The sequence below is a fragment of the Peromyscus leucopus genome, chromosome 3 (genome assembly GCF_004664715.2).
Source record: "Peromyscus leucopus breed LL Stock chromosome 3, UCI_PerLeu_2.1, whole genome shotgun sequence".
Classification (NCBI taxonomy): domain Eukaryota; kingdom Metazoa; phylum Chordata; class Mammalia; order Rodentia; family Cricetidae; genus Peromyscus; species Peromyscus leucopus.
Window position 1 is genome coordinate 128678631 of NC_051065.1, and position 16531 is coordinate 128695161.

General features: G+C 45.1%; 1 protein-coding gene across 3 annotated transcripts in view; it reads left to right on the top strand.

The window, feature by feature from the left end:
• Nucleotides 1-16301, top strand: part of Bcat1 (branched chain amino acid transaminase 1) — an 88705-nt gene extending 72404 nt beyond the window's left edge. For all 3 annotated transcript variants that reach the window (XM_028891768.2, XM_028891767.2, XM_028891769.2), the window contains exons 7-11: nucleotides 499-641; nucleotides 7251-7336; nucleotides 9388-9528; nucleotides 12169-12243; nucleotides 16013-16301. In XM_028891768.2, the coding sequence (XP_028747601.1) occupies nucleotides 499-641; nucleotides 7251-7336; nucleotides 9388-9528; nucleotides 12169-12243; nucleotides 16013-16054 (487 nt within the window). In that variant the 3' untranslated portion in view covers nucleotides 16055-16301. The remainder of the gene's footprint in view (nucleotides 1-498; nucleotides 642-7250; nucleotides 7337-9387; nucleotides 9529-12168; nucleotides 12244-16012) is intronic.
• The last annotated feature ends 230 nt before the right edge of the window (nucleotides 16302-16531 follow it).

Consider the following 16531-nt stretch of genomic DNA (forward strand, 5'->3'; position numbering starts at 1 on the left):
AGTGATAATGTCATACATGCATGAGTGTTTGCATGTGTATCTGTGTGTGTGTGTGTGTGTGTGTGTGTATGTGTCGGTGTATGGGTGTATGTGTGTGTTTATGTGTGAGTGTATGTGTGTGTGTCTGTGTGTGGATGTATGGGTATATGTGTGAGTATATGTGTGTGTGTCTATGTGTGGGTTTATGGATGTGTGTGTGTGTATCTATATGTGGGTATATGGGTGTGTGAGTGTGTCTATGTGTGGGTGTATGGATGTGTGTGTCTGCGTCTATATGTGGGTGGGTGTGTCTGATTAAGCCTTGAAGGTGGGCACAGCAGCTCACTTAGTTAGAAGGCTGACTGATGATTTGTTCTCTAGCTCCATACATGCACATGGGTGCATACACACACACACACACACACCATCAGATGAATGAATAATAACGAGATCGTCAGGGTGGATTGCAGGCATGGGGTGACACGTATGTAAATCAGCAGGTTTTCTTTTCCTCACTAGCAATTACGGTGCGTCCCTTTTGGCACAGTGCGAGGCAGCAGAGAATGGCTGTCAGCAGGTCCTCTGGCTGTATGGCAAGGATGACCAGATAACTGAAGTGGGCACGATGAATCTGTTCCTCTACTGGATAAATGAAGATGGAGGTAATCGCTCTTCTGGTGACGTGAGTTGGCGGCAGGGGTGCAGGGGCTGCTGTGGAGCCTGCAGCACACAGGGTTCTGCAGTCTTGTTGCTGCTGTTCGGTTTGAGCCTGTGGCTTAAAACTCAGCTGCTGGAGAGATGGCTCAGCACACTGGAGCAGTGGCTGCCCTTGCAGAGGACCTGGGTTCTGAGCAACCACATGGTGGATCACAGCTGTCTGTTACTCTAGTTTCCAGAGATCCAATGCAGTCTTCTGCCCTCTGGGCACTGCACATGTGCAATGTAAAGACATGCAGACAAAATACCCATGTACATAAAATAAATGATTTAAAAAAAAAAACATTTTTCCTCCCCTTTGCTGTCTCCTAATGTCACAACAGTCTTCAGTGATGAGTCTTGGTTAGTTCAGTAGTAGTTCACTCTGTACCATGTAGTATGTGCTAGTAAACCATCTGTTGACTATGGGGGATTAGTGCATGCCTCCTTTCTTTTCAGAACTTGGAATTGAACTCCTTCCTACATGCTAGGCAAGCTTTCTCTAGAACTGCACTTGTGGCCCCCATTTTACTGTTTATTTTGAGGCTCTCTGTAGTTGCCTGGGCTAGCTTTAACTCACTGTGCACCCGACACTGACCTTGAGGTTGCCATCTTGTCTAAGCCTCCTGCATGGTGAGGTTCCAGGCATGCTCCACAAAGGCTTGACCTCGATGGCCCTTTGACTTCTGTTTGACCTTGTGGTGCTGAAGACATAAGCCAGGACCCTTCTTCCTATTGCCAGGGCTCCACCACCACTCCATACCTCTCTCTCACAAGAGTTCTCTTCAGAATTGGTGTCCTTTCTACACATTTTGGTAACACCTCAGAAGCCCTGCAGGTTTTCTTTACACTTCCTTTGATTGACCTAGACTCTTGGGCTGCGAGGAGGCCCAGAGGTTGGCAGTGCTTGCCGCCAAGCCTGATGACCTGAGTTCAACACTCGCCACCCACAAGGTGGAAAGAGAGAACCCATTCCAACAGTTGTCCTTGCACCTCCACCTGAATGCCCCGGCATGCATGTATCCAAATATTCCCACACAAAATAAGCTGCACTTTTAAATATAACCCAGGGTATATCCTGAGGTTGCCAGTAGATCTGTGTTTGTTGACTCTTGGCCACTACATGTAAATCATAGACATTCTGTTCTTTTATTTTTCTTAAGACAAGGTCCTGTGTATACAGCCCAGGATAACCTTGAACTCATTAAGCAGCCAAGGCTGGCTTTGAACTTCTGATCCTCCATTCTCTTCTTGAGTGTGGGGGATTATAGCACACCTGGCTGTAGACGAATTTCTAAATGGTTATATTAAATAAAAAACATGGAGCCAAATATAGGGGTGAAAACCTTAGCGATCAGGGAAATAGGAATAGCCACCATCCAACCTTACCTCATCAACTCTGCAGCTTCCAAATGCAAGCTACTTCCTGTCTATCCACGCCTTTATATGCCTTGCTTTTTTGCCCTCTCATTGGCTCTTAGCCCAGCTACCTCACTTTCTTGTCATTGTCTGTCTGTACAGACCTCCAGGTCTCTATGGCTGGTACTGGGATTAAAGGCGTGTGTTACCATGCTTGACTCTGTTCCCTAGTATGGCCTTGAACACACAAGGACCCTGCCTGCTAAGGGATCAGATTAAGGGCGTGTGCTTGCCTGACTTTGTTTACTTAAAATGGCTGGGCTTTCCCCCCTGATCTCCAGGCAAGCTTTATTTATCAAAGCACAAATAAAATATCACTACACCTGGCTTTTGTTGTTGTTGTTGTTGTTGTTTTGAGGTAGGACCACATTTTATAGTCTCTGCCAACTTCAAACTTAGAGGAATCCTCCTGCCTCAAGCTGTGGAATGCTGTAATTATAAGTATGTGCCAATATATGTGGCTTGAAATTCAGGGCTGTGTCTAGCATCCTGAATGCTTCAGTGTCAGTCTTTGATGCGAGTTCAGTGAAATGTTGACAGTTTATATGGTGTTGAGCTAAATGACCCAAAGCAAGGGACAAAGTCGGCCTGCATTGACCATTAGGATATTGATTGTGAGATGTAGGAGCACATTTTTAGACCTGTTTATGTTTTTCCAATTGTTTATAGACACTGAAAATGTGAAATGAAGTCAGGGTGTGGCTGGCCGTTCATGTTTCCAACACCAGCATTAGGAGGTGGAGACAGGCAGATTGACCTTGACTCAAAAATAAGGCAGAGAGCAATAGAGGAAGAGACTCGCTGTTGTCCTCTGGTTTCTGCATGTATGCACACACCCACATGCATGCGCATGCTCATACGTACACATGCACACACTCAGCCACCCACCCCACCCACCCCCACACACTTACACACACACACACACACACACACACACACACACACACACACACACACACACAGAATTAAATGAAACTTCTCGGTACAAGCTCCCAGTCTCGGCTTCAGTGACTGTTTTTAAAGGAGCTTGTTGCTTAGTGGTGGCCACCACACGTGCTTTATTTTGCTGAAAGGGGAAGAGATGATTCAGATGAGGCTGAATGTAGCCCTGTGTATCGGTTTGGTACAAGGCGAGCCTTATGCTCTGTCAAGGGTGAGTTGGCCCTGGGCGCCTCTGCCAGGCTGTCTCCTCTGGCCCTGGGCATATGATTCAGCCAGACACACTGGACATATTTCTACTCCTGCTGTTTGCACTTGGAAATGTAAGGAAACAAAATTTATGCTGAAATTTGGGGGATTCCAAACTGGGACTTCTCATAAACATATATGTGAAGTGATGCTAGAGAGGTGGCTGGCGCTGCCAACCTGTGCTCAGGAGATGTCTTCCTCCCTGCCCACTCCTCTCCCTGTTCCCACCCACCCAGCACCACAAACCACCACAAGCACAAACAGGGACATCATTCAGAAAAGGCAGTGTCATTATTTATGGGAGATGTCAAGGACTTAACCACCACCTGCATCATAGCTCCAGAAGTTGTCCTGGTGACTAATTGTTCCTGAGAAGTCACAGCATTCCTGTGTGGCTGTGGGTAAAGATCAGAGTAGGAATGAGTGATTTGTCTACTGCCTCTTGCAAAATACACAAGTCCTTAATAAGAGTTAGATTTTATGACTTGCCCAAGCTGGTTTTAGTCTCAGTGTGCTCCTTCCATTGGGGTATCCACCACTAGGTAAAAGGGGGTGGGAGTGAGCGAGCCAGGGACAAGGCTCTGCTTCCAGAGGACCCGGATTGGATTCCCAGCATCTATGTCTGGCAGCTCACAGCTGCCCGTAATTCCAGCTCCAGGAGACCCACTCACACACGTATACAATAAGAAGAAATGAAAGAGTCCTCTCCCTTGGGCCTCTTCGGTCCTCTTCTGCGTCCTAGCCATGTTGTAACACTGTCTAACACAATCCTTGTGTGGCTCTCCTTGGAGGGTGAGGAGGGAGAGAAAACAGTGGGTCATAGAACTTAGGGCAGTAACCAACCCCAGCCTCTGCTGAGCAACAGGCTGTGTTTCCCTCTTGGCTGGCTCCCGGGAGTGTGTCTGTGTTTGCAGAGGAATATGACTACTTCTCACCCAAATGTCCTCATGTTCTCGCTCTGTCTGGGAAACGGGAACAGATGTTCTGCCTCTTGACCTCAGGCTGGTGGTTACAGTTGGATGCTAAACTCATTTCACACAATAGCCTTCGCACACAGTGAAGGCTGCTGTTTGTGTTTAATTCAGTATTGTCTTTGAGTGGAACTAACTGTAGGAAAGGTCTATGCACTTGTGAAAACTACACACACACACACACACACACACACACGCACGCACGCACACACACACACACATTTCTGTGTCTAGCTAAGGAACAAAACACATTTATTTTGAGATCATCAACACTTCTAAAATGACAAGTAGCCTCGGGAACATTTCCAGAACCAATTTCTTCTTTCTAAAAAGCAATTTTCAGAAAATAATCCCTCTAAATCAAACTGCTGTAGCCTAGCAAAGACAGTTCATTCGTTCATTTAGTAAAATTAAAAAATACTTATTGCAAGGGATTGGGGCATGCCCCAGTGATTCAGAATAATGCTCTTCCAAAGGATCCAGGTTGAGTTCCCAGCACTTAAGTGGTAGCTCATAACCTGTAACTCCAGTTCTGGGGGATCTGGTCCCCTCTTCTGACCTCCATGGGTATTGCATGCATGTGGTGCACATACATACAGGTAGGTGAAACACCCATACGCATAAAAACAAAACAAAAAACCTTATAGTCAATGGTAGGCCAGACATGATGCAGGGACTGGGGCGTACAGAGATGGGCAGATCTCTATTCTGGTAACCATTATGGAGCTGAAGAGTCTAGATCCACCCCGCCTCGAGACAGAGAGTAGTGGTCTCAGAGCTAGGTCATTGGTGTGTGATCATAGCTTTTTCTCACTGTCACTAGCCTAGGAAAATGTACATTTGTTTCTCATGTACAGTAAGGATTGAAATGGGTTAGTTCTAAAGTTCTTAAATGTGTTCAGGGGCCTGGGGGAGCCCCAAGACAACAGGGCAATTCCCTTATGGCTTCTACCTGGTGTTCCTTTAAGCATATTTGTGAATCCCTCTGCAAGCAGGTGATAGGTAGTAAGTCACCTGCTGTAAGGTTCAGCATCTTCATAAGGCTTGTTAGTCCACATTGCTAGAAGCCCAAGGTGGGAAGGAAAGGGAGATGTTGACTTTTTAAGACAGGGTTTCATGTAGCTCCACCTAGTCTCAAATCCCATCTAAGGATGATCTTGAATTCCCAATTCTGCCTCCACCTCCCTAGCACTGGGATTACAGTCCCACCTCACTCACACCGAGTTCACGTGGTGCAGGGGTCAAACCCAGGCCTTCACATGTGCTTTGCAAGCATTCTACCTTCAGATCCACCAAAGTGACTTTTAAGCAGGGCTGTGTAGTGGAGGACCACCTAGAGCTTTCAATTGGATCGCGGTGCCTGACCTTCATGGTGGAGGCTTCACTTGGTCTTTGTGTAGTAGACCAGCAACTTGTCTCTTGAGGTTAGGCTTGGATTTTCTTTTCTCCTTTTGCAGTACGGGTGCCTGAGCTCACCCTGAGCCCATTGCATTCAGATCTCTGAGGGAGTCGGAGCCTCCGCCGTTCATGCCGACACCTGTGTGTCTTGCAAGGCCGGTGATGTAGGCTTCTAGAAGGCAGTGTGCAGGCAGCACCAGGAGGAATGACCCTTTGTGAGTGCATGCGTGTGTGGGTGCATTGCTTGTGGAGGCCAGAGGATCGAGGCAGGGTGCTTTCCATCTTATGTTTTGAGATACAAGGTGAGCCTCAGGCTATTGATTGGGCCAGCCGAGCTAGCCAGTAAGCTGGTCCCTGCCTCTGCAGCACCAGCATGAGCCACCCTGTCCAGCATTTACATGGGTGCTGGGATCTGAACTCAGGCCCTGGTAAGGGCTTGCTACCAATCATCCCCCTGCTCAGACTACCCAATTCTGAGGTGAAATGGGCTTCTCACAGAATTTCTGGGTATGGCACTGACGTGGGTCCTGAGTATGATTTTATGTTTGTTGCTCCAAGTGCCAATCAGCTTTTCTCTACTAAGGAATCATTTTGATGTGGATATTCATCTTGAAGAGCACTCCTTAATTCTCAATTTTGAGAGTAGATTTTATTTATTATTTCGTGTGTGTGTGTGTGTGTGTGTGTGTGTGTACATTCCTTAGTGTATGTAAGTGTTCTACATTTGTGCAGGTTCCCCTCACAGCCAGAAGAGGGTGTTGGAATCCTCGGAACTAGAGTTACAGACAGGTGTCCAAGTTGGGTGCTCTGTAAGAGTAGCACGTGTTCCTAACCGCTGGGCTGACATCCCTCTATTTCTTACCTTTAAAAAGCAGTTCATTGGTTCACTGCTTAAGGATGCATGGAAGATGATTGGAGGAGGAGCTGCCTTTCAGCGTCAAGAAATTCTTTCTTTCACAAAAATTACATTACAGTATTTTGCATTTGTGTGTGTGTGTGTGTGTGTGTGTGTGTGTTTGTGCGCGCGCACGCAGGCCATGGCACATGTGTGGTGGTCAGAGGACCACTTGTGGGAATCAGCTTTCTCCTTCTACCATGGGGTTTCCAGAGGGTTGAACTCAGGGGGACAGACTTGGGACCCAATGCCTTTATCCACTGAGCCATCTTGCTAGTCCCTTTTTGTTTTTGCTTATTTAAGAAAATTTGTTTTATTCTTAATTATGTGTGTGTGTGCATCTGTGTGGAGAAATGTGCACACCAGTGCAGTGCCCATGGATTCCAAAGAGAGGACTAGATACCTTGGAGCTGAGTTGCGGGCAGTTGTAAGCCTCTTAGGTGGGTACTAGGAACAGAACTCTGGTCCTTACAAGAGCAATACCTGTTCTTACCCACTGAGCAGTCTCTCATGTTCTTACATTAAAATAAGTATCTTGTGAAAAGCGAGTAGAGATTTGAGAAACCTAATGGTGCAGGGCAGTGGAATTAATTATCTGCATGTTTATTATTTGCCAAATTGTCAGAAATGGTTTTAAAAATGGCTACTGCTGTGACATGTCTAATGAGTGAAATTTTGCAAACATTCCTGTTTCTAATTAACAGAAGAAGAGCTGGCGACACCTCCGCTAGATGGCATCATTCTCCCAGGTGTGACGAGGCAGAGCATCATAGAGCTGGCACAACAGTGGGTGAGTGCCCTTGATTCGAGCAACTCCCATGAGCCCAACACAAAGAATCAAGAAAAATGACCCTCCCTTTGCAATGACATCATATCCTGTGGTTCCCACCAATGTTATCTAATCTTCAAATCTTACCTTGTGCAAAAGATCTCTCTAGAAGGTCTGTGTTGGCAAAACCAGCTAGTAAGTAGTCTTTTTAGTAGAGTACACAGAGAACCAGCTGAACAGGCTGTCTTAGTGAGGAGGGCTTCTAACTAACCTCAGTCTGTTTACAGGGTGTCTTCTAATACAAGCTTACCTGGTCTACACTGGGTGTTTCCACCAGCCCTTAACTTCAACTGTAAACTATTCCTCATTGCATTGGTGATGTGTCCTGTATTTATTCCAGTGTGCCCACGACCATTAGGATAGCTACAGATTTTCACTGACCTATTAATATCAGCATAATGTTGATTTGTCTGTCTTTCTCCCGCTACTGCCCCTCCATAAGATTTCTACACATGCTTATTTTAAAATTAAGAACACTCAAAGCAAATATAAAATTGTTTTCAGTAAGCTTTCAAATCCATGCCAAAGAGGCATGAGTAGTAAGACATTTGTTACTTGAAGTGACAGTGTTTGTAAGGTAGATGTGGGAGTGAGTTGGCTGGCTGGCTAGCATGGCTTCTTGGCTGGTCCTTGTAACCCATGTGTTCTAAAGCTCCCCAGAGACCATGAAAAGGCTTTGAGCACACTGTGGCCAGACAGTCCTAGTGGACAGATGTTTAGACACACACACATCTCAGAGTGGACCAGCAGTTTCCCTGGAAAAGACTGAAAGTAGAAGACATTAGCTAAATAATCCTGCCATGTCCAGAGTAGATAAGACCCAACTGCTGCCAGGTGGCTGGCACACTGGGCATGACATTTGCAAACTGTTGGTTTAATTTCAGATGGCTTGCCCTGTCCCAACTATGTCTGCCCTTGGAAAGATGGCTTTTTGAAGCTCAGTAATTTCTGTTTTACTAAGAGAACAAATGGACCGAGGATAGAAGGCCCAATGACAAGGTGTGAGCCCAGTGTACCGCACCTCTGGTTCCTGAGCTTGGAAAACAGGTTACTATGGAGGGGTCTTTCTTGACTCCTTAACTGCAATTCATTTTAAAGCTGTGTTGAAACAGACGAAATGCCAAGAGGCACTCGGAGGCGCCACAACTTGCCAGACAGGGGAACTAGTCCATAGATGAGGATGAGCTGAGCAGACACGATTCTGTTGATTTGCAAGATGGGTTTTTTCTGCTTGTTTGTTTTTTTTTTTTGTTTGTCTGTTTTTGTTTTTGTTTTTTTTTCTCTCCACAACACAGACCTTAACTGTAATGTTTGCTGATTTTCTGGAACACAAATTATTTAGTAATTTATTTAATTTTGAACAAAATCACAACACCCCTCGGTTTAATTTCTCATAAAGTCAAAATATTGGCTCCTAACAAATAGTGAGTGCTTCAGCCGTATGAACTAAGTTTATGATTTTTACCAGTTTTGAAGGCAACCAGATAAGGCTTAGTTCAAATCTAGGGTTCACTGTTTACTAGCTGACTGGTCTTAAGGAAGCCCCCTCACCCTTCTGGAAACCAAGTGCCCTCAACTGTAAAGTAGGGAGGATGATGCATTAAGGACCTTGACACATGGTGGGTACCTGGTAAATGGCAGCTGCCCTTGTACTGATATACGATGCAGTCAGTTGTTCCCCTTTATCATAAAAGATGTGGAAAATGTAGTAAGTAGCACTTAGAATGAGTTAGTGTGTGAGACCTTATCCATGACAACTGTAAGTCTTGACACAGGTATGTGTGAAAACATGCCAGGAACCCAGGTGAACATCTTGATGACTTCACTTGTGAAAGCTGTCATTCATTTGGAAGTAGGTTGCTCAATATAGTAGGTGATCACACATTGTGTCCTTTCCTACTCAACATGCTTCTCCCACAGGACCATTATGACACCATCAAGTTCAGCCAGATCCAAAGACAAGCACTGACTTTCTTTTTCTCTCCTTTTTTCATTTTTAATACTCCAAACAGGGTGAGTTTAAGGTGTGTGAGAGATACCTCACCATGGATGACCTGACCGCTGCCCTGGAGGGGAACAGAGTGAAGGAGATGTTTGGCTCAGGGACGGCCTGCATTGTCTGCCCAGTTTCAGACATTCTCTACAAGGGCCAGGTAAGACAAATAGTTCTACATGTCAGTCATTTCTAAAGTTGGTTTGTGCCCTGGGTGGTGAGATGGCACAGTGGGGAAGACGCTTGTCATCCAGGCTGAAAACTTGAGTTTCGGTCCCTGGGACCCACATAATGGAAGGAGAGGAACTGACTCTCGCAGCTTAGCTTCCCTCATGTGCTTGACGGCACCCTCATTCACCTGATGCTCACAATAAGTAACTGAGTGAATGGAATTTTACAAAATGTAGACATTTACGTGTAACTTAATGGAGTCATAGAGTGTGCGAGGGGAATTTGAGCTGGCTGGGCCTGAGCTGGCGCAGCACTTGGGTCTTTCTGGCGATTGAGTGAGAGCTCAGACATGAGATCGAGGCGGCCTTGTCCTTGGCAACCGTGGAACTCGTCCCCTCCTTGCCCGCCTGCCTGCCGAGGTAGGCTGCAGAGCACGTAGCTGGGTCTCAGTGTTCTGGTTTCTGCCGGTTCTTCCCAGCTGCTGCAGTTGGAGTGGAGGGGCAGTAGGTACAAAGGGCACGTGAGAATTGACTGTCCGTTCTTTCATCTGCTGCGATTCCCGTTGTTAGCATTGCGCAGACCACTGTGCAGACATTTCGAGTGGTGTGCACTGTGCTTACTCAGATCTTCCGAAGCAGCTCGAGGATTTAGTTGTAAGGAAGAAATACTTACCTCTTTACTGCATTTATCTAATTTAAAAAAACAGATTTGTTTCTTTTATTTGTGTATGGGTCTTTTGTCTGCATGTCTGTCTGTGTGCCATGTGCATACAGTGCCTGTGGAGGTCAGAAAAGGGTGTTGGATTCTCTGAAACTGCTGTTACAGGTGGTTATAAACCACTGTGTGGGTGCTGGGAATCAAACCTGGGTCCTCTGGAAGAGCAGCCAGTGCTCTTAACCACTGAGCCATCTCTCCAGCCCCCATTTATCCAATTTTACTTGTGCCATAAATGCATTATCTTGCCAGTTGGAGGGCTTTCCCTGTTATAGCAAAATCCAATCCTCATGCTCATCTGGTCAGCCTCTATCTTTAGAGTATAAAGATAGGAATTATTTACAGGCATTCTGTAAATGTGTAAATGTTACTCTGTAGTTGTATAGGCAGTCTGTAACAGTGTAGGCATTATTCTGTAGGTGTATAGGCAGTCTGTAACAGTGTAGGCATTATTCTGTAGGTGTATAGGCAGTCTGTAACAGTGTAGGCATTATTCTGTAGGCATATAGGCAGTCAGTCTGTAACAGTGTAGGCATTATTCTGTAGGTGTATAGGCAGTCTGTAACAGTGCAGGCATTATTCTGCAGGTGTATAGGCAGTCTGTAACAGTGTAGGCATTATTCTGTAGGTGTATAGGCAGTCTGTAACAGTGTAGGCATTATTTTGTAGGTGTATAGGCAGTCTGTAACAGTGTAGGCATTATTCTGTAGGTGTATAGGCAGTCTGTAACAGTGTAGGTATTATTCTGAAGGTGTATGCCTTTTATTCCCACAAGACTAACTGCTTCAGATGACTCATTATATGTAAGTTCCTCTGATTTATGAATTCAACATTACAATGTCAGCTTATTGGGATTATTATTATTATTACTATCATGTTTTGCTTAACATTTTAGAATTTTGCTTTTCAGATGTGGCTGCTGACACAGTTTCGTATACAGATTATTCCACTGTGGAAGAACTACCTGGTTTTATGTCCATGTGGCAGAGAGGCAGGAGGGAGGCATGAGGGCCAGAGAGGGCCAGAGAAAAGCAGAGAGGGAGGAAAGATTGTAAGGGGCTAATCTGAGTATTTTATGGCAATATCTATGTATGTTATTGGTCCATTTTAGTAAGTAAAATCCAATTGTTAACTCCACTCTACAAATAAAAAGTTTACAAAGGTTAACTTATTTTTAATGCTTCTCCTAAATGGTTCTGGGAGGCATTCAGAGCCCAAAGGGTTCGCAATTATCCTATTATACTAAAAGGTATAATAAGAAGAGTGTTTGAGAATATGCGCTATCTATTAAAATCAAAGCATCAAAAGCCAACCAGCCAGCAAGGCATGAACAGGCATAGCTCAGATACAAACTAAGGGCACAAAATCTCTTTCAGCTGTGGATTTAACCTTGACTTCTCATGAGAGTTGTAGCCCTTGGAGGTATGTATGACTTGCCCCAGACCAGGTTCAGAAATCCCTTTTGTGAATGGAGATGAGACTTGCTTTAATTTATTCCTTTGAAATGACTTGCTTTCGTTTGTTGCAAAATACCTTTGAGTTCTGATTTCTTGCCAGAGGGTTCAACAGAGGGCAATTACTCACCCTATGAATTCTTAGAATCCTGGGTTGAGTTCTTCTACTGTTTCAGGGACCCCTTTTGGTCTCCTGAATTCCTCACACTGTCCCGAAGAATGGCATTTCAACCTTTTGTGCCCTTGATTGAGTTGGTAGGAAATGAACACGCTGTCATTGGCTGACTGGTTTTTATTCAGATTCTGAGCAGAGAAGACTCCGTTGTCGGAGGTAGTGTGTGTAATAGGTATGTTGGGTGCCTCTCTGGGGCCCGCAGCGTCGCCTTCATGTCACAGGCGTGCTGCATGTCTCCCCCACATGTGCTTCACACCCTCAGACCACCCTCTCCCTTCTTTTGCAGATGCTGCACATTCCAACAATGGAGAACGGCCCCAAGCTTGCAAGCCGCATCTTGGGAAAGCTGACTGATATCCAGGTAGACAGTTTTACCAGCTGGGGTTGGGGGTCAGCTGGAAGATGGCTCAGAGGTTAGGAACATTACTGCTCTTGAAGGGGACCTGGGTTCATTTCCCAGAACCCACAAGTCAGCTCACAGCCCTGGTTCCAGGAGATCTGGTACCCTCTTCTGTGTGCCCGAGACACTCCACACATGTGCACACATACATGCAGCAAAACTCTCAGATACAACAAAAAATTAAAGAAAATATTACAAAGAAATTCACCTTGGGGCTCATATTCATAAGCAGTTTGGTGAGGTGGAACACGCCTTTAATCCCAGCACTTGGGAGGTAAGGGCAGGGGAATCTCAAGGGAGTTCAAGGCCCGCCTGGTCTATGTAGAGAGTTCAGGTCCATCAGGGATACACGGTGAGACCTTGTCTAAAAAAAAAAAAAAAAAAAAAAAAAAAAAGTTGAAATAGAAAAGATGCACCTAGAGGATCAGTGATTATAATGCTTGCTGTTCATTGTGTGCAGGTCCCCAGAGTCCTATGCAAATGCTGGATGGATATGGCAACCCAGCTGGTAATTCCAGCTTCTGAAAGAGAGCCAGGGGATCCCCAGAGAAAGTGGTTAGTAAGGCCACCATATCCATGAGCTCTGGGCTTGATTGGGAGACCCTCCCTCTAGAGATATGGTAGAAGAGTGTCAGCCTTGGGACTTTCCACACATCTGTACATGTGTGCCCACATGTACATGTGTCTATACATATAGACATGCATACACATGAATAGCACACACACAATGGGAAAAGAAAATGATAGTAAGAGATACACATGGTAGAACATTTGAGAACAACAGAACTTTTCCCTCTCCACTTTATGCTCTTTAGTGGTGGAGGCACCAAATCCAACATGGGCTAGGGATGTAGCTTGACTGGTAGCAGGCTTTCTAACATGCATGAAGCCCTGGGTTGCACTGCATACAACCAATAGTGTTTTGGGTGTGTGCCTACAATTGAACACTTAGGGGTTTGAGGTGGGAGGATCAGAACTTCATGGCTATCCGATATGTTGCAAGTTTGAGGCCAGCCTAGGCTACAAGAGAGACTATCTTTTAAAACAGACAAAAAAAAAAAAAAAAAAAAAAGCCCAATGGTCCACTCAGAACCCATACTGAACAGAGGCAAAGAGGTCATCAGCACAGGCACAAGAGATCGGAAGTGACTCAGACTCAGTCACAAAGCACAAGTACCCTGCATATCCCAGCTTGTTAAGCAACAGCGCCAACCATTCCTAATCAAAACCACATCTTTTTTCCCTCAATTATTTTGTGCTGTGTCCTCAAGTCTCCAAATTATTCTCTTACAAGATGGCAAATTGGTTCTGTTAGCCAAGCGACTAGCTCGTCTGTTTCCAAGAAAAATAATTTTAGTAATTACTGAGAGAAAAAAAGAGTAGGATGTTACATCATGTTTGACATTTGATCTCTTTGGGTGTTACATGGAAACATGATGTTTCCCTACAAAGTGTTCTACAAAATTGAATACAAAGTAACAACCACAAAAAATAAGAGAAAGAAAAACCAAGGCTCTTGCCACTATGACCCAGGGGGAAGTCTTTGAAACCTCAGATCTGACTTGAAGTCTATACTTCTAAGTGCTAGGCTAATCTCTTGTCCCATGGGGCCAATTATCCACATTGGTCCTGGGTGCTAGGTTACAATTAATACCTGCTGCAGGGGGAGCATTCAATACAAGGTTGTTTTATTTCTTCTCTTTCCCCCATTTCTTTCCTTTTATAATCAACAAGGAAAAGCACTCCTGGTTTGTCTTTTTTTTTAACAGAAGCAGAGGTAAACTTGGACAACGCTGGCCATGCTGTCTGCTCTTGTGTTTCTGCCCACCCTAATCATCTCGGCTTCCATTCTTTGGGTAGTTTCTCTTCTCCAAATGCTCCTTGGTCCATGACGCTACCTGTCTCTGCTGAACCCCGACAGTGTGGTTGCCTCATAGCGTCATGGCAACCTTTGGTGCTCATCCCATGCAGGAACTTTTTATCACTCAGTTTGTTTTTGTTCAGGCTAGACCTGAACCCCTGTGGGAACTTTTCAAATACCTCTTGAGCCACCTAAGACCATGAAGTTCCATTATAATTGTCCTACGTTTGTCCCCTCCTAGAGCTGTTTTAATGCCAGAGTTTTTTACTTTCTTATGTCTCCTGGGGCTTAGCACAGGGGTCTAGGGTAGAGAATACGGTCAGTAATATTTCTCCATTGAAAGAAGGAATGAAATGCCAAGATAAATTGTTTTTAAACTAAATCATATGTTGCTCTTAAGTATTTACATATTCTAAGAAGAGATAGGAGAAATGTCTTGAATAACATGGCATTGATGGGTGTCATAGTACTAAAACAAAATTCTCGAGACTAGTAATTTTATAACAAGAAAAGGCCTGTCTGACTCATAGTTTTAGAGATTTGACATTGGTCTGGTTTCTGAGATTGGCAGGTAGCAGGTTCCCATGCATTTTAGCTAGATCTACTGCCCTTTTCAAGGGAATAGCCCCGTGACCAAGCTCTACACCCTACAGTTCTGCTGTCACCCTGGGAAAAGCCTTCAAACCAGAGCCACTGAAGGAGACCCAGCTGATGCCACATGATTGCAGTGTTACAGTCTTCTTCCAAAGCCACCTTTCATGTTTTCTTAACACTGGATATTGACACCATGACACCTGCCTTGGGGTAGCTGGAGCCCCGGCCTCATGCATCAGGGAAAGCAGTGTGAGGAATGAGCTCTTGTTTCCTAGCATGGGAAAAGGGAGCTACAGGTTCATACTAAGGTTATTTTCATTTTATGGATTGATTGAGACAGGGTCTCATATAGCCCAGGCTAGCCTTAACTCCTGTGGATCCTTCTGCCTTTATCACCCAAGTGCTAGGATTACAAGCATGTGTTGACACACTTGATTTACCAGATTTTTTTTTTTTTTTGTAGATTTATTTTTACTTATGTGTAGAAAGGGATAGTAGAGGTGGAGGTATGTGCACTTGTAAGTGCTGGTGCCCGTGGGGGCCAGAGAGGGCACTGGATCCCATGGATCTGGAATTAGAGACATTTGTGAGCAGACACCCAGGTGTAGCATGAATCTTAACAGTTCTTATTAATAAAATCAAACCTGATCCAGGTTTTGGGGTGAACACTGGAAGATCAGAGAGACAGAACAAGTCACAGCTAACCTCACCTGGCCAACTTGTCAGCTGATCTTGTTTCCTCAGACTGGAAGCCTCTGAGTCCTCATCCAGAATGAATCTCAGCTGAACTGTGCTGCTCAAAAGCCTGAAATCTTAACCAGCCAAATGCTTCTAGTTTCTGGTCTTCATGCCTTATATATCTTTCTGCTTTCTACCACCACTCCCTGGGATTAAAGGCTCGCTTTCTGGGATTAAAGGCATGTGTCACCATGCCTGGCTGTTTCCAATGTGGCCTTGAACTCACAGAGATCCAGAGGGATTTCTACCTCTGGAATGCTAGGATTAAAGGTGTGAGTGCCACCATTTTCTAGCCTTTGTATCTAGTGGCTGTTCTGTCTCTGACCCCAGATAAGTTTATTTGGGTGCACAATATTTGGGGGAACACAATACCACCCTACCCAGGTCCTGTGGAAGGTCAATATGTGCTCTTAACAGCCAAGCCCTCTCTACTGTAGTAAATGAGCCTGTTGTACAGCTGGGGCTTCCTGGGTTCCTGAGGGTTTGCTCAAGTCTCTGTTTTAGACTGAAACACGTGCTTTTTTGCCTTTGTCATAGTACGGAAGGGTGGAGAGCGACTGGACGACAGTGCTACCCTGATGGAAACCCCATCGGTCGGTGATGTGCCACAGAAGACGGACCTCCCTCCGCCCTCAACCGTGACCGCCTCTTAGTAGTTTTGCATATTGTAGTTGCGGAGTTCATGTTTTACCAAGTGGAGGTTTTTCCTTGAGCCACAGAAAATTGCCAATGCCAAATGTCACCTGTAAACGTGGTAGTAGTAATTGCTTCCTGTAGCATTCTCTGGAAAGATGATGATAAATGCCTACCCTTGTTCTGCACAAGATCCAAATGTCTGTTCCTTAGTAGAAGGTAGGGTTCCTCAACCAATGAGACCTCTGTATGTGCGGAAGGATGACCTGAGGACATTTCCTAGGTGGCATCCCTGTGGCTCATAGGTGTCAGAAACACACAGAACAGGGATTTTTGTTTTTGTTTTTGTTGTTGGGAGTTGGACTCCCTAGGTAGCCCTGGCTGGTCTGGTATTCCCTAATGTCTGCCCAGGCTGGTCTCAGA